Below are 22,210 nucleotides of genomic sequence, written 5' to 3' on the forward strand. Positions count from 1 at the left end.
GAACGTGCACCCTCCGGCAAGGTATATTGAAGAAGCTCGCACAGACCAGTATTATTTATAGTTTCTCATAATGGTTTTTAACAGTTTTTGTATGGATACATGTGGAACTTATCTACATTTTTATCCGTGTTTTAGTAAGGTAAGAAAAACAAATTAATTTGAAGTACCACACGTTTAAAAATAAATAGGGAATTTCGTACCTTACCCTTAATGTAGCTGTCGACCTTTCATTATGCCTTTACGTGTAAGGTATACATGTATGTCGTCTAGCAGTTGTGGATAATCACCACAGAAACAGGTTTGAAGCGCCAACGCCCTGCTGGAACTTCATGCTTTTTTGATCAAGCGGGTAGAAATGTACACGTATGCGTGGTCTTTTGGTATGGGTAATATCATTGGGCCATTGACTTGTATGGCGAGGCTACACACATACAAAAACTGTTCAAACCGATGGCTGCTTCAAGGTGAACCAGTCTCTGAACATAGTGTGTTTGGCTATGTAAGTGATTAACTGTTGTATGCACGTTTGTGTAAAGAAATTAACAACAACAAATCTGCATGAGCAGGCTTTTTGTTCGAAGCACAGAGGTAATTAAAAACATCAGCGGTATGACATGTTTGCCAAAATCGATGGTTTAATTGTCTGGAATAAAGCGCAGCAATTATTATTAGCACAGTAAACTACAAGTAAAATAAACTTGTTCTAATTCTGATTATGTTCACCTAATAAAATTCGTTACCGTGTGGCTTGAAACGGAGAAAGTTTTTTACATTATGGGTCGTAGTTTCGACTTTATGGTAACCAATGTTTTTTCTCTTGTTTGTGATAAACTTTCTCGATCTAGCAACACTGTATTTTCATCTAGTTTACACCCCTCCAGTGTACAACATCACTTTGATTATTTGGATATTTTTACATATTGAATATAATTGCCAATCGTCTTTCAGGCAAATGAATATTAAATTGTGACTACATGGGTAAATAATTATTTTGAATGTTGATGTCTGTTTTACTGTAGCGAACGTAGCTTATAGATAATCTCATTTAAGTGCTATTATTAGTTATAACTTCTTTATGAAGTTTAAATTTAATAATATTGAAGATATCGTGAACTGCCTACGAGAAATAGCATTTCATTTCATAAAGTAGTTTTAGCCTATTTCCCGATTAGCTCACCTGTGGCAAAGTGATATATAGAACTAAGGTTTCGACACTTCAGTAACTGCATTTTATTAACAATTTTCTCGAGGAATGTACAGTGATATTTTATGATGGCTTATTGATTGAAGAGTAATTTCAATGAACCTTTCGCAAGGAACTTGTTTTATAACTACAGCATTTTCTCGTGAAAACTTTAAGTGGCTTAAATGAATAATTCAGCTTCCTTGTTTGTTTTTAATTTCGTGCAAAGCTACTCGAGGGCTATCTGCGCTAGCCGTCCCTAACTTAGCAGTGTAAGACTAGAGGGAAGGCAGCTAGTCATCACCGCCAAGCCTTGGGTTATTTTTGTACCAACGAATAGTGGGATTGACCGTGACATTATAACGCCCCCACGGCTAAGAGGGCGAGCATGTTTGGTGTGACGGGGATTCGAACCCGCAACCATCGAATTATGAGTCGAGTGCCTTAACCACCTGGCCATGCCGGGCATCGGGTAACTTAAATGTTATTTTATTTTCATGGAACTAAACTTTTCGTTATGCGTTAAATAAATTCTACATTTCCCTAATTATAATAACTGTTTGCTTTTTATGAGTCAAAACTGACATTGTCAAATACCTTCGATTTTTGAGCGTGTTTTACTTGAATACGTAAATACGTACTATGGTTCAAAATTATCCCTTGGATCACAATTCCTGATGAAGACTTGATACTGACTCTAACTTATGTCAAAATATAATAGCCAAAATAGATTGGATTTTTTCCATCTGGTTTAACAAGACATTTGAGCGTCATTAGAAGCAAGGTAAGAATATTAGTTATGTGCAAGAAAAGAACCTTGGTGTTTAAAACTTCGTGTACACAACTGGTTAAATGAAACTAGAGTATAGCTGTGTGTGTATGGTCTAATCATGACACGAGCCTCTGCTTAGGGACTTGCCGTTATTCCTATTTAACTTTTTCAATGTAAAGAGCACACGTAGGTCCTCTAGGTGCAACTTCTAAAACTAGAGAAATACGTAGTGTAATGATATAATTTGCAATTTTAAAGTAAAGTAATCGTATGATATTAAAACACTCCAGTGTGTAACTGAGAAATAGAAGTTTTTAATTGGAGAACAAAAGTTTAAATACGTAATTGGATTTCACTAATCCAAACGTGTAACGAATAAACCAATTATTAATCGTTTTTTACGTACTTCGAAATAATTATAATCACTGTAAACCAAAGCCCAATTACAGTTTGCTTCTATGACTTGCATGTTTATAGGAGAGGCTTAGGTACGGAGGTTTTTTTGTTGTTTCTTTATATAAGGAATCGTATATTGTTTACACTCTAAGATTTTGTTCTTATATACTTCAGCATCATAGTTGCTGTTTATGTGACGTATGTTTTTCATTTATGATTGTGTCGTGTTCAGCGACTTCTAATTTTTCTTAGAAGCCAAAGGAACTTTAAGTTTTCGTGAAATTTGCATTTGAGCTAGCCGTGAAAACAACCACTCTCTCAATCTCTCCTGGTTGGTCTAACTTTGGAACATTTGCTGATCGTGTTGCGATGAGAACTTTCTTTGAAATTATTCTATGTAGTTCTCAGTTTGTTATATCTCTTCCATAAAAGTGGAACTTTGCTGTTTATTGTTTATGAGAGAAATTTACTGAATTATTTTTTAACGATATGTTTATATAATATTAAACGATACCCGTTGTATGTTATGTCTGTATACTCATGTCGTGAAGAGTAATGCTAACTGTGATCTTTCTGTTTGCAGTTAGCAGTTGAATAACTTTAAGGTCTGTGTTCATAAGCTTGTTTTAGGTTATACTGAGTGTAACTCAAGCTCTCGCTTATTTTGTATAGTCATTAATTTTGTGAGGTCTGGTGATGTAGTGACGATAGGTACTGAGACACTATTTTGTTAAATGTGTCTTCATGCATTGATTTTCTATATACAAATTCACTGTGTAGGAACTTACTAAGTATACTTAATTATAGTGCTTTGTCATTTATGTTATGTAATCCATAAAGCAGTGAAATTTAACCTTTCCACATGATTTCACGTCAGTGTTTCGCTTCAGTGCCAGACTGCAAGTCATATGAAGAATATTTTGTTTATAAAACACACTCGAGCATCCCAATTGCATAATGGTATGTCTGCGAGCTAATATCCTATAAACTTGGTTTCGATACCTGTGGTGGACAGAGCATAGAGAGCCCTCTGTGTAGTTTCTTTGCTTAACAACACTTGTACATTCGTGTATAAAAACGTGCTTGTGCATTGCTGTGCGAATTACGAACTGTTGTGTATTAGTGCGTTTTAAACGAAATTCAGATTACTTTTTACCAGTATACATATAAATTACATAATTTTTCAACTACATGTTCGTACACTAGGACTTATCAAAAAAGTTTTCCTCTGTGCAATAAACATCAAATGCACATTGGATCTAGCATGACTTTTTTTGTTTTTTTTGCTATTTATTTATGATTTATAGCCATATTTTGTATACAATCGCAATATTTCGCGTGTGAATGCATATATTTTTTCATTTGTAGTTTCTTTGAAACTTTGTAAATTATCATCCGCCACTAACATACCGAATTTGTAAATATTTTCAAAATTAGTGATTATTTCTCTTGCGAGAGTTGTATTGTTTTCAATTAAACTCCATTTCTTCTCGTATCTGATATCAGAATTTAATTAGTTAAAATCAAATGCGAAGTATTAAACGCTAGTAGGGTGTGAGGCTAATAGAAAGAAGAAACTCAAAATCGCGGAGAGGAATTTACCTCTGAAAATCGACAAAACTTGTCATTCAGTGATAACAATTACAAAAAAATGAGTTTGCCTTATTGAGTTTTGAGTCATTGGTGAACGGTCACACTGAAATATTTACTCTATTTTGGCGTGTTTCTATTTTTAGTAAGTGTATAACACCTCCCCCCCACACACACACACGGGCAGTCAAACTTGTCGTTGTGTGCACCTGCATTTTCAAACCGTCAATATGTTCAGACTTTATTGTTCACACGATTATAAAACATATATTTACATTACATGTGGTATTTTACAACTTTATTCTCATAAATGCTATTTTAGAAAAGAATTATGGTGGAGTGGCACGTACAAGGTTGTTTTTGAGAAGCACTTTTCCTAGTGGCGATATGTGGAAGTTAAGACAGGGCGGGATGGTGTTTAGTGGGAGGGGAAGGGGTGCATCTAAGGGTGCCACTTAATTTTCATGGCACGTAAAGTGATTGTGTTTAATTAACTTAATTATTTCTTGACTAAAATTAACGTTTAGACCGCGACTCGTATGAAATTTACGAAAGACGTAAACTAGCGCGTTTCTCTGAAAATGTTTTAAAAACCTAACGACAGTTGGACATGCCTTAAGAAGCGAAAGCAGTGTTTTGTGTAAGGTAGTGTAGAAATAGTGCTGTTGCCTTTTATTACCACTACACGCTTGCCCCATCGTATGCAATGACTGTATTTGTGTCATAAATATCAGGAGTTGTGTGCGTGTGTAACCTGAACTTATCCCGTGAATTTTTAGCCAGATATGAATAAGTATCGTTCTGGATCTATGCCAGAGGCTTAAACACATTTTATCACTGGTGCCGTATTCTAACTTGCGTTGAATAAAGGATAACATGTACAGCAACTGAAGGATGTTCTTTGTAATAAACACGAATTCATTATCACTGGATTTTATAAACCCATTGCACACTTTTTATATTAAAAAATAATAATAATAAATAATTTTTCGGAAAGGATTTTGGCATGGGGAATTTTAAGCTAGGGTTGTAGTTGATAAATTGTAGAAGAGAATAAAACATTAAGTGACATATGAACCTACCCCTGCCCAATTATTGAAGTTTTTAAATTTACTACACTTAGAAAGTTGGATTGTTTAGAAACCTTGTTCAGGAGCTTATTTGTGCTATTTTTTCTAGGTATATTATTTATTTCTTCGGTCAAAAAATAACTGAGATGTAATATATAAAATGTAGCTTAAAACTCGAAATTGAGTGCTTGAATTGTTTTTTACTCCTTTTGTTTACCTTTGTAATATTCCAATAATTTTTCAGACATCATTTAATTTTAAATATAATACTTTTGAACTACTGTTTCAGTACTAATAAATGCAGTAGTTTTAATCCCTTAAACTTTTAATTCCAAGTACTGGAATGTTGCTGACGTAAAAAGTGATCAAACATGATACAGAACACGTATTGCTTGGAACTAAGATATCAGTGTGTGTTTTTGGTGGTTTTTTTTGCAGTTATTTTGCTCTGCTATAAAAGTATTGAAATGCATAGATTATCGTAACCGGTGATGTTTACTAGTTTATTAATCATTACGATGAAAGACTTGACCTGTCGTATGTTGCACAGTCATGACCAGGTCAACGTGCTTTGGATCACGAAGGTCTGTAACTACATGCGTTGTGTATATAGAGCAACTGAAATAATTTTCCTGTTGTTACTGTCACTGATAGACCTACTTTTCTTGTTGGCATCTGGACTTATTGTGATCACATGCTCTGATCCATCTTAAGAGGATGTAATGGGAAATAGGGAACAGTATTTTCAGTCAGTCTTGTGGAAGCTCTACACGATGTGAGCTCCATGGAAAAGCATGTTCTTTGTTTCCTGAGATATCGGAAGCTAGGTCATGCTCTTTAGAACTGCTATTTAAACTTTTTTCTGCCTAGGTGTTGTATTTATGGTACCATAAAAAGATGTGGAGCTGCTGACTTCCAGATAAAACTTTTATTTTGTGGTTGGAAAGTAATTGGACTCCCATAATGTTCCATCAGACGGCACTTTTACGTTTTCTGTTCAATAATTGTGAACTTTTGTAATTTTTAGTTCAAGTATATTGCGATAATTCTGAAGGACTTAGAGTTCTTGTGAAAGCTTTTCCTTTACCCACCATTTTAATGTGTAATTTTAGAAATGACAAAGTGAAATGCTTTCTTATTTTGTTTGTGATTACAATTCTCAACATAACTCCTTAATAACCAGTTTAAGCATCATTGTAAAGTAGATCTTGTTGATGCACTTGTATTGATGCACTGAGCTATTTTCAAGAAGTGACTGTTTTCCTTCAAATGTAAAAAAACAAACAAACTAGTTGTTAGTAGGTGTAGACAACCTACTTCTATTACCAAGTTTAGCTGTACTGGTTTTAATATCTGCATTTAATGTTGCTTACGGTGAAGGGTATTCTTTGCTTAAGGACTCTTGTATTCTAGACAAGCAGATTTTATTTGTGTGTAGCCTTTGTAGAATTTTGCAATTCAAAATAAAAGTGTGTTTAAAGGATCCAAATTTAGTTAAACTTTTATATAATTCGTCGTGTTTTATTTTGTAACTGCCTGGTTTGTCATAAGTGTTCCTTCTTACAAATGATTGTTTCTAATCTGTGCTCTTGTTCTGCTTTTGGGACTTGAAAGTGGTTTTATAGAACCCATTTTCTGACATGCACTTCCTTTTTTTTTTTTTTTTTTTTTTTACCTATAGTGTAATGCATCCCTTCTCGCACTTGCACAAAAATTCTAGTGTATTTCAATATATGATACATCTCAACTTATCTTTTACTTGTTTGTCTTATGTTTGCTTAAGATGCTGCAAATAAATATCTGATATAGAATTGAATGTTTATAGAAAATGTAACAATTAGCAATTAAATACTAAAAAAGAGCAAAGTTCAACTGTGTAAGGGGTAACATTATCATGTGTTACATGATGTTTCTTGGAGACGTGCAAATGGTTTAAAGTTATTTCTGATATTATTGAAATATATTTTGCATAAATATTGCTTTAATTTTCGTGTAACAATAGAATTGAATATTTAATACAATCGTTGGTTTATTCGTGAAATTTAGTATTGGAAATGGCTGAAAGAAGAGCACAAGAGCAATAATCTCACTTTGGACTTTGTGTTTAAAGGAATTAATGGGCAGTTGCGAAGGACATACAGTTCATGATGTGTTTCGTACCTGTCACAAATCTCGATTTCATTTGTGTTTGGGGATACAGTAAATATAACGTAATATCAACTGCGATCTGCTAGACTACCTACTACCTGTCTACCCAAGTAATCTCCAAACATGCAAATCTCTTTAAAAATAATTAGTAGTTTTTTTCTGTAGGGAATGGGCAACGAAACTATGAAATATGCCTTTTTTTTTTTCTGCATCTGCTATTCGACTAAATTGTATCTGATTACGCTTATATGTATGTTGTATTTTCTGTGATTTTTTTGGTTCAGAAAACACGTGTTGGTCATTCTTTAGCTATTTAATTTATTCCACAAGAGAACTAAATATATTTTTGAACCCAAACCGTGAACTGATGGGAAAAATTTTATACTCTGAAACTGATGTATGTTATTAATGTAAATAATCAGATATTTAATTTATTCAATACCTGCAAACGAGTATTCAAAGCATTTCGATTACCAAGCATACTGGAAATAGTTGTCTTTCGTTATTGTATGGATGAATTACAATGAGTTTGTATGTTTGTTTTCCTTTGTTTGTAGTTAGGCATAAAATTATATAATAGATTATTTGCGCTGGCCCACTACGGATATCGAATACCAGTTTTTATCTTTATAAGCTTTTTCACTTTCTGTTGAGCCACTGGGAGGGGGGATATACTTGTGTGTTTGTGTATACGCACACAACTGGTGTGTGTAGATTCTTGTTTGAAGCCTCGGGTTTTAGTCACGGTAGTCACGCGATTATTATACTTGCTTTAAATGACTGTTTAATCTCTCTCTCTCTCTCTCTCTTTAATGGCAAATAAGATGTCTATGGAAATAACAATATTTTTGTATTTGAAGGTGCCGCAAACTGTACTTGTGTTTTTTTTTTAACCTTAACAATGTAATTACTTGGTAATGGTAACGCATACGTTAGGCTACGTGACTGAGATGACATTTATAATGGCAATTTTAACTGCGATTACAATTTGTGAGTATTTCTTTTATAATAAAATTGCATCATTTTGGAATAGAATCAATGTATTGTTAATGCGTGTATGCATAATAAAATGCAAAATCAACAGCAATGCTTTTTATCTGATTCATGGTGATATTATTTTCTTTGTATACTAGCTGGAGGTTACAAGTCTATAGACCCAATCTGAAATGTTAACTTGTCGACACCATCTAGGAATACTAAACTTACTTTGTGTTACTCTTTTGAATACATCAACATGCCAAGCTAGCACTTCGAAAGGACGGACTTTTGAAAGTATCTCTTTTGTAAAATTGTTACTTGCCGACAAATACGTACTTAAGGGGAAAATTGCTGAAAATTTATTGAATTGCATGGTGACATTTTAAATAAAAATGGTAGTTATATAAAATTATATACAGAACTACACTGTTCAACACCACACAAAAGTATAAAGACTCATAACTATTTCTATCGCAGATTCTTAGTAAGTTTTTTTTTGTTTTGTTTTTCTAAATTATGCCTGTAAAGTTTCCGTGATGAGAAAACCCACTTGTAGAGAAGAATATGTAAAAACGACTGGTGTGGGTAAAGAAAAACTCTATGTAGAGGAGCGAACAACGTTTCGACCTTCTTTGGTGAACCTGACGATGACCGAAGAAGGTCGAAACGTTGTTCGCTACTCTACATAGTTTTTCTCTATCCATACCAGCCGTTTTTACATATACCTGTAAAGTTTGTTACTGCAAAAGATGCACGTATTATATATTTCGAACCGTGGTGTGTGTCCGAACTTCTTTTTGTCTTTTATTTTGAAATCTTGCGATGCAGGCAAAGTTCAACATTCTATTTTGAAATGAGAACAGGCATGAGTGATGTTGATACCATTTTTTATTTTGCACGTGGGATATTCTACACTGTGTTGTTAGGAATTAATCACACTGTAAATGTAACGTACAGTTAAGTGTATATTAACAGTTCTTTAGTTTTTAATATTGTAGTAAAAAAAAAAGATTGTTGCGGGGATGAATAACAATTAACTAAAACGTATTTTTACTTGAGCTTGTGTGTCACTCACGTTATACAACTGTTAGAATATTTATTGAAAAGGCCAAAGTCACTTTCAAGCTGGTGAGCTATTGAAGAATAAAGAACGTTCTGAGTGAGGTTAGTGTGAGACACAGTATATTGAGCAAGAAGGAACATTTATGAGGCAGAATTGCAAGGCATTGAATTACTGGATGAAAAGGGACAGAGGGGTGGCAGAGTATTGTCTGCTTCCTAACATGCCAGGCTCACCAATAGTCTTTTCAGATAGCACAGAAAGCCCTATTGTGACTTTCAAGACATTTGTAGTTTTTGGACCGACCAAGCTCTTTATAATTAGATCGAAGCAGAATAGTTTGTGGTTATGGAAAGCATCACCTACCGTCATAATGAAACAGTCGATATTACCTCAAGAGCACTTTGGACTAAGTAATCTAAGGACAACAAGGGACTTGTTGGGAATTGTCATGTCCATTAAACTAAAGTCTAGGGATAAAATGCTCAGAGCCGTTCCTTGTCATTCAAATATCTTGTGTCTTTCATTAAACACTGTCAGCTTAAATTTACCTACCACATTTGAAGACAATCCATTCCAAAAAACAACCTCTCTATTAGAAAAATGAAGTTTTCATTACGATGGTTCTTATTCTGGCAAACGTTATCTTTGCATCCTTTGTCCTATCATTCCTACCAGTAAGTAGGAATAAAAAATGATGATGCGTTAATATCCTTTTTAACAATCTTAAACACCTCAATAAGATCTTTTATTATTCTAGAGGAAAAAAAAGTTTCGGGGCTTTTAACCTAACTTTGTACGACAACCTTCTAATTTCGGGTGTCATTCTGGTAGCCCTACTTTGAACTTTTTTTCCTCCAACCACTCCATGTTTTTACCAAGGTAGAGAGCTTAAAAATAAATGTCATTGCCCTTAATGGATAAACCCAAGCTTTTCCTTGAATTACATCAATCGTTTCCCCCTGTTCCAAGATAAATCGAGCTTCTGCAAAATTTTGTTGTTTAGATTTCCATATTTTCGTACGTTATTTTGTGTGTAGACTATAAAGTAATATAACAAACAGTTATTAGCATATACATTAGAACTTGACATTGTGATTTTTTTCCAGCAAAACTGAAATATCTCTTTTACAGAGCTTGCTCAAAAGCAGGCACATGTTTTTAACATTTATTTTAAGACACTTTTCTACCAAAATGAATCTGACAGGCAGAATAATGGCGAATCTAAGGTTTACCGATATCGTTAAGATAAACGTGTGTGAAATTGTGCGAGTGATATTCTTTTAATTTGAGCTTCATCACACTTTACAGGAACAATGTCCAAGTCCTGTAGTGCCTTTTGAAATTGTACTCAGTCTGTAGTCGCCTTTGGTATGTAATTTCATACCAAGCATCTCAAACTTTCTATGGATACTCCATTGTATGTGAACATCAGCTTCTACAACTACGTTTAAGTAGATTAGAGACAGAAAAGTCCATTGAAGTTGCATCAGGAATTTTTCAGGTATATGACTGAATGGGTTTGCTATATTTCTAGTTTTATTTTTCAATATTTCTTGTCGAAACAGTTGTTAATTGCGAGGTATGGCAGAAAAGTTGTGAACATATTGTGTGTTTTGGTCAACTTCAATTCCTTTATCTGAGGGGGGAGGAGGAGGGTACCAGAAAAATTGCTTTTGGATGGGAGAGTTCTATTTCACAACCATAGTCTTCATTTTGTGTATTAAAGCAGTCCTCCGTATCTCCGGATTAGATTGATTTGTGGCTTGAATCCAACTGCTGTTCTAAAACGCTACTACAGAAATATTTCGTTACCGTGGAGAACATTTAAGACCCTCTTCTTCGAAAGTTTGTACCTGGTTTGCTTTACATAATTTAATAATCTCTGTATAAGAATAGTTACCTTTTAGAAAAATTCTCTATCTATAGGTCAACTGGTAGCGTGGTAGGATTACATTCAAATCGTTCAAATGGAGTACAGATAACCTTCTTTATTACTTGTATATTTGACTATTCACTTTTTATATTGTTAAGATCTGCTTAATTTGGTTTCTTTCAGTAATTGTAGATATTTTATTTTTGGTCTTTATTCAGAATAGTTTATTTCTTTTGGCTGGTAAGTTCTTAATAGTTGAAGAATTGAGGAAAACAAGTACAATTGTGTGTTTGACAAATATTTCGTTTAAGTTTCGATAGTAAATTCATCACTGGGTGCAAAGTTACTTAAATCTTGGAACTATTTTGTGAACCTGAGACAAAAAATGTGGCTGTGCCTGTTAAACAACAGTCACGGTAAATATCGAAGTTTTTATATAATAAGAATGCATGCGTTCTTATTGTGAACGTGATCTTTTGAGATATTTTGATTAGATAAATACAGGGTGTTCGGAAAGTCACTGTGTACTTATATATTTATTAACAGACATGTTTCAATATAGAATACAGGAGGTAAATATGAATGACAATTATAAACAATGTTGAAAGTGACCCCGTTGGCATCAATACAGGTCTGGATCCTTCTTATTTTGGTTCTAAACACCGCTATCTGTTGCTGGCTTGAAATAGACTGAATGAATGCTGTTATCGCTGCTTTCAAAACTGCTCAGTGACTTTCCGAACACCCTGTAGAAGCGATAGTGAGAAAATAAGTCAGTTGACTTAAACTTTCAAAATAGTTGTACAAAAATAAACGAAGATATTGGAAGTGTTAACTGGGAAAAAGAAAGGCTTATTCATCGGTCTAATCTTACGACCCACTTATTTTAATATGACTAATGTGAAAGACGAATTGAGAATATCTTTATTCATGTTATACACTTGGTATTAAGTAAGTTGTAGAGGACTCCATTTTTTGAAAGAAAGTGACTATTGATTACACTAGTCAGCAAAGTTTTTGTTGCATTTATATCAAACACTTGGTATTACATAATTTCTTGCCCTGATTTCAGATCTAAAGTTAGTTTTTCTTCAGTGCTCTACTTTTTTTTGCAATCAAGGTATTTGAAAATCTCAAAATTTCGTCATCATCACATTGACGTCGTAGTCTATCATGAAAAATATGTGATAAAATATGTTAAAACTCTTTAATATAGCTGGGTAATAAAAAAGAAAATACAAGATAGTATAAATGTATTCAAGTTATTTATATAAATTCAATTTTATATCAAGTTATAATTCAATTTATTTATATAAAACTGATTAGTAGATAAGACATTTGCTACTATGAGGAGGCAAAGCTCAATTGCAGTCTACTCAGGCATGAATTTCCGCTTGTAGCTCTTGCGTCTGTGGACTGTCTCAGGGCATTCTCGTTTAATGCTCCAGCAGTAATCTGCCATCATATGTTTGTCCCATCTCCCTTGGTAACGCTCTTCCATGGTCTTGAGGTCCTGATGGAACTGCTCGCCTTGCTCGTCACTTACAGCTCCTGGGTTCTCAGGGAATCTATCAAGATGACTGTACAGGTAATGGAGTTTGACACTCATGTTACATCCAAGATCGCGAAAAGCTGACAACATATTCGCTACAAGGGTTTCATAGTTGTCAGCTTTTTTTATTACCGAGAAAGTTTGCCATCACCGCCACAAATGAAAGCCATGCAGTCCTTTTCTTGTCGTTCATCTTTCTGGCAAATTCTTGATCACGCACAAGTGCACGAATCTGTGGTCCATCAAAACACCTGCCTTGATCTTCTCGAAGGACAAACCAGGGAGCACAGAAAATGTGTTGGAAGCATTCACCGTCAGTATTCAACGCCTTCATAAACTGTTTCATCAAGCCCAGCTTGATATGGAGAGGAGGAAATATGATCTTTTCTCGACTGACAATTGGATTGTTGACAATATTTGGCACACCTGCCTTCAGAGTCTCACGTATGGGCCACTCCTTCTGGTTCCAGTGCTTTTCTCGAGCTCGGCTGTCCCACATGCAAAGATAGCAGGGGTACTTTGTAAATCCTCTTTGTTGACCTAGGAGGAAATTAACCATTTTGAGGTCCACACAAGTTGTCCAGTTGTGCTCGTGGTATTTTAGTAGGTCAATCACAGTCTTAATGTCATTATATTCCTCTCGTAAATACACAGTGTCCAATTGGAACAGCTGCATAGACATTGCCATTATGAAGTAGAACGCACTTCAAACTTTGCTTAGAACAATCTAAAAATAATCGCCAGTCATTTGTATGGTATTCTGGCATCCCTAATTCCTGGAGAAGACCTGAGATATTATGACAATAAACAAACATATTCTCCTCTGTAAAAAAAATGGCACAAAAGCTGCTCCCGATTTCGGAAGTATGACATTTTAGTTGTATGGCTCAGCTGATTCTTTTCTTGCATCCTGGAAGCTAACACTTCAGCTGCATTTATGGAGAGACTCAAATCACGCACAAGGTCATTCAACTCTGGCTGGCTAAACTGTTGAGGAGTTAATGACTGTGGGGTCTCATAAGAAGGATCGCCAGATTCTGAAAGTATTTCTTGAGTTTCATCAGCAGTCTCTTGCTCTTGGTCACTACCCACATCTTCAGATGGAAGAAATCCTTTAAAAACTGGGATTGGGAGCTCATCAGAGTGCAGAGTAGGTCGGATTGCTGAGGGGATACTAGGATATGAGATTTTGTGTCTGTTTTTCTTGCCAATGCCCTTTGTATTGACCAGACAAAAATAGCAGTCAGTTGTGTGGTCCATCGGTTCTCGTCAGGTCATGGGAATTCCGAAAGGTAAACCCTTACGTTTCCCTTTTGTCCAGTCACGCAGCATTTCCTCGCAGTTATGACACACAATATGTGGGGCCCATTTCTTGTCTTGGTCACCAAGAGCAAGTCTAAAGTACACTTTATAACCACGCCTCACAAACGATGTTATATTACGCCTTTGACGAAAAAGCGTGAAGCATCCACAAATATAACAGAAAGCGTCCGGCTTGTTCTCACATTGACGTCTCCTTGTAGCCATGATCAGATCTGAAACAAAATCAAAACAATTTTAATATCTCTGTTGATAACATAAACGTGTAAGTAATTAACACGTTTCCTGCGATGGGACTCACCGGTGTCCCACTATTGTCTTACCTTCAACTAAGTTGCAGGCTAGAGACAAATGTAACGACAACCTCACGTTATCATAGCTCATGCAGCACTGAAGCTGTCAGATGTACAAGAACATCGCAGCAGTTGCCGGTTTGCCAATATAGGCATCGCAGGAAACGTGTTAATTTGACCACAAACGGCTAGAATGAAAACTTAAAATTGCATTAAAACTAGAGCATGTAGAGCTGAACCGTTTTCATATTTGAATTTAGCAGGTCACAAAGGGTAAGAATGAGTAAAAAAATCTTATGCAACTGAGATTTCGAAAAAAATTTGTTGACCTGTGAATTATTTGTTACCTTTTAACCTTCTGTTTTACAGGAAATGAAACTGTTGTAGTTGAATGCTAAATTTTCAGGTAACTGTAAATAAAGCAGGAAATTATTTTGCTGATTTCTCAGTGTATGAACAGTGTTTCTTCTAGAAACAATAACTATATATAATTTACCAAAATACATTTCCCAAAAATTTTGTCTAATGTAAACCTATACAAGTTTTTAATCCAAAGAAAGCGTTATTTTCTCCATTGTATTTTCATAATGTGCGCAGTAGTGTTAATATGATACTGTTCTGAAGAATCGGTTTGATGGATATACAGGGAGTGTTTTGAAAGAAACGGATTTTTCTTTCACGTTCTCGGAATATAAATAAATTGTACTGGCAGACAAAGAATGATAGTGTTTGATATTAATGCTCGGTCCAATAGTGCTCATCGTGTAACAAATTCATTCGAGAAGTTTCAATGGATGGTTCTTCTCCCCTCGCATTTCGTCCCGATTTTGCATCCTGCAAATTCCACTTATGGTTTTCTCTAAGCCTGTCTGCATGGACAACCATTCCTCGTAAGTAGTGCGCTAAAGTAGTTGGACCTAACTGCATTCCTAATACCATACTTTTGTTATGATGGACTAGTTATCAGTGATATGGTGAAACTTTTGTTTAGTCTTAAGTACCTAGAAACAGCTTAAGTCGTTGGATTTTGTATGAAAAGTGAGAACACCAGGAGAAAAAAGCTGCATCTCTTTCATGTTGAAATTGCTCACAACTTCCACACAGTTAATATACATTTATTAATTTTAAACTCAAGTGATCGGCCTAAATCTCTATCATTTACCCAGAATCACTTCGTTAAAATTAACAAATACTTCTAAGAACAATTCACGTTTTTGTAGGTTCTGTATTTTCCCAAAAACATCTTATGAAGTAATGATTTAGTATGAAGATGCATATAAGACCAATCTCGCTGCTACTTACCAAAGTTTACTCCGTCAAAGTCGACATCCTGCCTTTGTCTACTGCATCTTCATTATAACTTCTTGATTCCTTTAACTATGATAAAAGTGCCTCGCTGTCTCAACGTCGAATTAAACGAATAATGGTTCATATCAATAAAAATTTCTGGTCCCAATACTACGACATTCATTGTTTTTTCTATATCTATGTCGACATATACACAAAGAGCATTTCCAAAAGCAGTTTCATACCTTAACAGTGGGAAAAGTACGAATAATGCGCTTCTTATTGTACATATCCTCCTCTTTTAACCATCTAAGTCAAAATAAAACTTGTAAACCCTATATAACCACCAAAGTTTACTTTCTATAACTTTCGATTTTCTAACAATATTTTAATGAAATTTTGCATGATTTTAATAGATGCAAAATAATTTTTGCACAAAAACTCTTAGAGTATATTTCTATTAGAGATAAATACATGTCTGAATTTATGTAGTCAGTTTTACTGGATCTACAACAAAGGTATAAGCGCCTTAAATTTATTTCACTAGGTGGTCGATGTGAACACGACTGTGATAAATTTCAATCTGAGAGTGAGATAAGTTAAACATTCCCACGAGTTGTTTTTTTTATCTCTATACGTCATTTCGTAAATTAAAACTGTCTTTGAATTTGTTATAAATAACTTAACTTAAAGGTCTGAGGGAATTATTGGCAATTTGAAGATGGTCTCAAGGTGTGTTACTTGTAATCAGTTTATATTTAAGGTATATAAATATAGGATAAGGGAAAACTTCTAAGCTGTTTTGTTTTACATAGATAACTCTTGTTACAGCTGATCGTGGCAGAAAGTGAAAACAAAGTACCAGAACTGTTTGCAGAGTCATAAAATTTCTTGATAAGAAAAAAAAACTCAAAAATCAGTGAAGGTGGAGCACAACACATTGAGTAAATGTAGGGGGGGGGGAAGTCGGTCAGATTAGGGAATAACACGAAGGTGAAGAATGGAGAACAAGAATGAAACAGTCCAAAGCCCGAGCTGGAAATGGCATTGTTCACGTGGTGCAATGACTTTGTAAAGGATGATGGAACAAGGATTGCTCTCGCCAAAGATGGTTTCGTAGCTAAGGCCGTAGGTTTTCCCGAGAATATGGATCTGAACAATTTTGCAAAAAAGGAACGGCAGGTTCTCCACTTTAAAACTCGACACAGCCTATGCCTGTTATTGCTCAGTATGTTGCGTTGATATTACGCGACAAATATTTAAAATGTAAACTTGTTTCACCAGAAACGGAACCTATCAGAAAGTACAATTCTGTACAATTCAAGTATATCAAAAGCAGAGTCGGTTAAACAGTGTGCAACCTTATTGTGGAGAAACTGCGAAAATGGAGGAGGATATTGTTTATTGCTACATTCATTATGTGAGAAAAATGTGGGTTTAAGAGATACGATACCTTACAACTCGAGTGATTCGAAAGGTGCACTTTTCTTCTACAGGGACAAGCTAGAATTATTCCCTGAAAAAGAAAGATCCACCTGTTGAAAATACTCTACTCTGGTTATACAGTATCGTATTTTTGTATTTTGCTCCATGTGACTTGTCGCCATCCTGAAATGACAGTGTGGATAACCTCTTTTGTCATCTAATTTTGGATGGATTCAACAGCGTCGACATAAACGTGTCACTATACTGTACTAACACAGAAGGTAATGTTAGTAACCTGCTATTAAGAAATCATAAGTAAGACTGCAGATTAGAAAGTGTGACTAGGTAACACCCCTGATGTAAATAAGCCACATCTGAAAACCCGTTGTTAAACTTAGTCTCGATGCACAAACGGAATGTGTATATTCAAATTCATGTAATACAAGTTGCAACGATAGACCTTTGGTAATACAACAGCTGTTTTTATCTCGCCTCATGTTACTAGATAGCACTGGTTTTGTTAATGAAGATAAACTAGAATATTGTAAATGGTAAACTGAGATTTATCTTTCCGATATATTTATATTTGAATGAAAGAGTGTGTGCCCATGCTTCTGTAAGTGGGCCTAAAATACTATTTGTCACCCGTAAAAAATGTAAAGATATTTTGACCAAACTCTTGTTTTCGCTACAGTGTTTATATTTTTAACTGATGGATATAGATTAAGTGCTCAATTACTATATATTTTATTAAACTTTATAAATTATATTTTTTCTCTTGAAGTTGTAATACATCTTGTATATCGTGAAAGTAACGAAGTTACTATAAGGCATGATCTGTTACTTCCATAAAGGAAATGGATATTACATTTCCCTCTTTGGTTTGACGTGGGAATGTGTTTTGAAGATTAGTTTTAACCTGGGTATAGCATACTTTCAGTGAATATGCGATGAAAATACGGTATTGGGAATAACTGTGGAAATATTATGAAATTGTTACTCCTCTATTATATTATTAAAAAAATGTGAGTGAGCAATGTGTTGATAGCTTACCCTGTGGCTGACTGTCATCCAACCAATCGTACAATATTAAACTAGCATACTACTTACAAAAGCACAGACAGTCGTACTATAATATATATGCAAAAACGGCTCGTTTGGGTTGAGAAAATATTTTACATAGAAGAGCGAACAACGTTTCGACCTTCTTCGGTCATCGTCAGGTTTTGTGAACCTTCCTTCCGGATATACCACATATTCCAAGGTATTATATAGTTCCCCAAACTACAGTTTGTGTTCTCCTTCCTACTTTGTTTTTTTAATAGTACAACTTATTTTTTTTAAATATATAACATATGTACAACGTGGTTTTGCTGTTTAATATTGTAAGTAGTACGAAATATAATTTTTACTTTTTATTAAACTGTTGTGTTTAATTAGCTTCGAGTCCAGCTTTTCTCAACTGAGTGGGAGCCCGGCATGGCCAGATGGTTAAGGCACTCGAATCGTAATCTAAGGGTCGTGGGTTTGAATCCTTATCGAACCAAGCATACTCGCCTTTTCAGCCGTGGGTCTTGCAATGTAACGTTTAAACCCCACTGTTCGTTGGTAAAAGAGTAGTCCAACTGATGACTAAGCTGTCTTCCCTCTAGTTTTGCACTGCTAAAGTAAGGAAGGCTAGCTCAAATGGCTGTTGTGTAGCTTTGCGCGAAATTGAAAACAAGCTGTGTGTGTGTATGTGTGTTTTGAGAGAGAGAGAGAGAGAGGAGTTATGTCTAAAATTATATTAATGGGTCGAATTCGAATTAACTGGGGGCGCCAGCGAATTTATAGGGGACGAGATCCCCCGTAGCGCCGACCCTGGTGTGAATATTTAAGTTTTAAATCGTGATCTAATGTGTTCTACACGTTAAACATCAGTTTAAGCTGTTTTTGTTCTATCATATCGTGTTATCGTCACTTGAACACATCCATATTTTCATTTTCCATCTGTGTGTTTAGCATTTAGTTCACCTTGAAACTGCAATTCTTATTCGTAAAAACTATATTTGATTTTCACCATCAACCATGCTGTAAAAGACCTTTACCCCTTAAACAGGAACAACATTCGTGTAATCATAACGAAAGACAGTTGCAAGTCGTGTTACTTTTCCTTAAAGCGGGAATATAAGTACGAACGTCTAAGATAACAGCTGTCCGTTATCGTCTCCTCCCACTACTAAATGGGGATGTTTTACACAAAAGAATGAGAAATTGTAAGAGAAGTCAAGCGAGACGAGAGAGGAAAACCGTTAGTTTGGAGAGAGAGAGAGAATGAAACTAGAAGGTAGATAGAAGATAGTGCCTTTTTGTTGAGAATAAACTAGGTAGAGATGAGCCAAGAAAGAAATACGTTTAAAAATATAGCGAATAAGAAAGTCGGAGAGAAAGATAAACAACTGATCCAGAGAGAGAGAGAGAGAATTAGAATAAAGAGGTAGTGAGCTAGAATGAGGAACGAGTGTTAAATGCATTTAAAGCGAGCTGGAGGGAAAGACGGGTGAGTGGGAAGAGGGACAGAATGGGAAAAATGCGAACCAGAAATAGAGGTGAAAGGGTAAAGAGCAGAATAGCGAGAAAGGAAACAAAAATTAGGAATTTAACAGAAATATTGGGAGAAAAGAAGCGAATGAACGAGAAATGTGTTCAGTACGAGCGAGAATAAAATAGTTGAGTAAAGCATTGTATGTGTGAGAGTATTGAAACGAATTAACTAAAGACGATGTGGGGGTGACGTCAGAATAAAACAGGTGTAGATATAAAAGCTACGTTTTTGTATGTTTCCGTTGCGTTCCTGTTATCCTTTTATATTAAAGTCAAGATTATTTGATCTATAGATCCCACCTGTTAAGTTTCGTATAAATACTCTAGTGATGTATAATTTCCGACTATGTACGGTTTGCGCAATTCTTGCTTGCTTTCTGACACTTTCCCACTCCTTAAGTCTGGTCTTGCAGTGTTCGTGAGCCTCTATCTCTTCTCGGGTCGAATCTCGTGGTTTATAGCGAAATTCCTACAATGCTCATAACCCAGCCCAGCCAAGTGCTTTCTTAACTTTGTAATGCTTCATTGTACGTGAAGTGTGTTGCACAGTTAATTTATGATGCGTTTTGCACACATGTGGTACTGATCGTCTACAGGTTAAGGATACTACATTTATAATATATGCTAGATGTTTCACTCCCATAACAAATAACTTGCGTTTTGGGTTGTACGAGCAATGTCTTATGGGAAATAAATTTCAAACAATCGGGAGAGATGTGTACATATAACTCCTGTCGTCTTCCTGTGCTCTTCTTGTCTTATTTTGAACAATTTAACCAAAATAAACTGTTTCGTACACATTCGCCATAATAACTAACTGCAGTATAAAATGTTAACTTTGAAGAGTTACGAAGGATGTAAAATGTGCGTTTAAGTAAACCAACAACTATAGATGTTGCTGAAAAAAATGGCGGAAATTCGTGATTAACGTTACAGAGGAGAAAGAGACAGCAATACTACAGTTATCCTCGCCAAAAAAAAAAAGAAAAGAAAAGCGAAACCTTATTAATATAACTGTGACAATGGTAACAAAAGATGTTATTAATTGGTGACAAAAATCGGAGAGAAAGAGATGCTAAGTTTATTTGTACTTAGTGGTTCAACTCATTATATAGGAGACTAGAATAATAACATAGCAGTCGATGGGTTTTAGAATAATTTGTGATCGGGACAATAGTTGTGGAATATAGTACTTAAGAAGAACATGTGACAGTTGACAAGAAAAAGGACAAAAGCATAGTTTCAATGATGTTGGTTAAGGTGGAATGGATACATAAAACTTAAGATCAAAACTGGTGGGGGGAAAGAAATAGGGAGGAGTATTTAAAACACGAGTACAGCTGGCGAGGGAAAGAATTCTGTATATACAAGTTTTGAAGGTAAGCTAAGAATAGGGAACATTTAACATTACTGAGGTGAGTAATTTGAAGAGGATATACTAAAATCTTTTGGTTTTGATAAACTGATAGACTTTGTATTTCAAAATTTGTCCATATGTTGCACTTGTTTCATATCCTGTTATTTTACTATTATCACTTTGCTCGTTTCTGCTTGTGCGGTTATTTGTTCTAATATTTTGTAATATCTTAAAAAATTACACAAGTGAAAAGTTTTGAATTAAGAATGCAATTCATTGTGTGCGTTTGTGTGTGTTTAATGCCCTCGCTTATTAAATATTAAAGCTTTCTGAATATTTCACCTGTACAATTGATTTTTATCTGTATAACATATAATTGAGTGCTGGACATGTCCTAGTTAATGTATCGTACTGTGAATATGGTTATTCATGGTACGTGTCCTGTTACTGCAAAATCGCGGTCTGCGTTTTAAAACTGAGTGTATTATAAGTGTGAGGGTCAAATCCCACTCTTCGATTAGAGTAGCCTAAGATTCAACAGAAAGTGAGTACTGGTCTATCCGTTTAAAATTGACTATTAATACAGATAACCTTGTTGTAGTTTTGCGCGACTATCCGAAAGGGATTTATTACTTTTGTTTCCCCCTATTACAACTGCACTACCAAAAATAGGGTAAAATACAGTTATAATTTCCTTATGTTATGGACTTTGTTTTGAGGATATGTTTTTCTTTTATCACTTCTTCCCCACGAAGCTGAGTATTTTCTTCCTCGTTCTTATCAGCTTTTCAGTTACAAGGATTCATTTGTTAGAGAAGTCGTATATTCTTAGCACATCTGTGCAATAACGTTTATCACAAACGCTAACTGTTGTCTTATACATCAAGACCTACAGCCCTTAGTGAAGGTACTGGAATTAAAAGAAAGCTACAACAATGAAACCAACTGCCTATCGTTTAACAGTTCGTGATCGTTGTTATTGAGGAAAGGGGGGGTGTACATACAAGAGATAGATAAGCCTCAAGTTTAATCAGAACCTAAATATAAGAACTATTAAAAGAAAATGGCAGACTGATTCATTTATCCAAGCTATATTTATCTAAGATATCAGCTTATTATTGTGAAAAAGGAACATACCTAAGATAACGTGCACGACGTTCTAGTCAGTATGGTAGAATACTTGTTTACAGTGTGATATGCATTTGCTTTCCGTTGCGGTTCAAATAGAACGCTGATATCACCAGTTTTTGAAATGAAAGGATTTGAGCCCTCGTGTGAGTATATAGAGAGAATTCTGGAAATATATAAACCCCGTTTTTT

At 35.0% G+C, this 22,210-nt stretch overlaps 1 protein-coding gene across 4 annotated transcripts in view; it reads left to right on the forward strand.

Moving 5' to 3' along the window:
- The window catches only part of LOC143244664 (uncharacterized), a 62,221-nt gene that overhangs the window by 14,633 nt on the left and 25,378 nt on the right, over positions 1-22,210 (forward strand). The window contains exon 1 of one of the 4 annotated variants that reach the window (XM_076489758.1): positions 22,128-22,164. The exons of the other annotated variants lie outside the window; for them this stretch is intronic. Within the exon in view, the coding sequence (XP_076345873.1) occupies positions 22,143-22,164 (22 nt within the window). The 5' untranslated portion in view covers positions 22,128-22,142. Of the gene's footprint in view, positions 1-22,127; positions 22,165-22,210 lie in introns of those variants that run through there. 4 annotated transcript variants of the gene reach the window in all.

This window comes from Tachypleus tridentatus, chromosome 2 (assembly GCF_004210375.1).
Source record: "Tachypleus tridentatus isolate NWPU-2018 chromosome 2, ASM421037v1, whole genome shotgun sequence".
Lineage (NCBI taxonomy): Eukaryota > Metazoa > Arthropoda > Merostomata > Xiphosura > Limulidae > Tachypleus > Tachypleus tridentatus.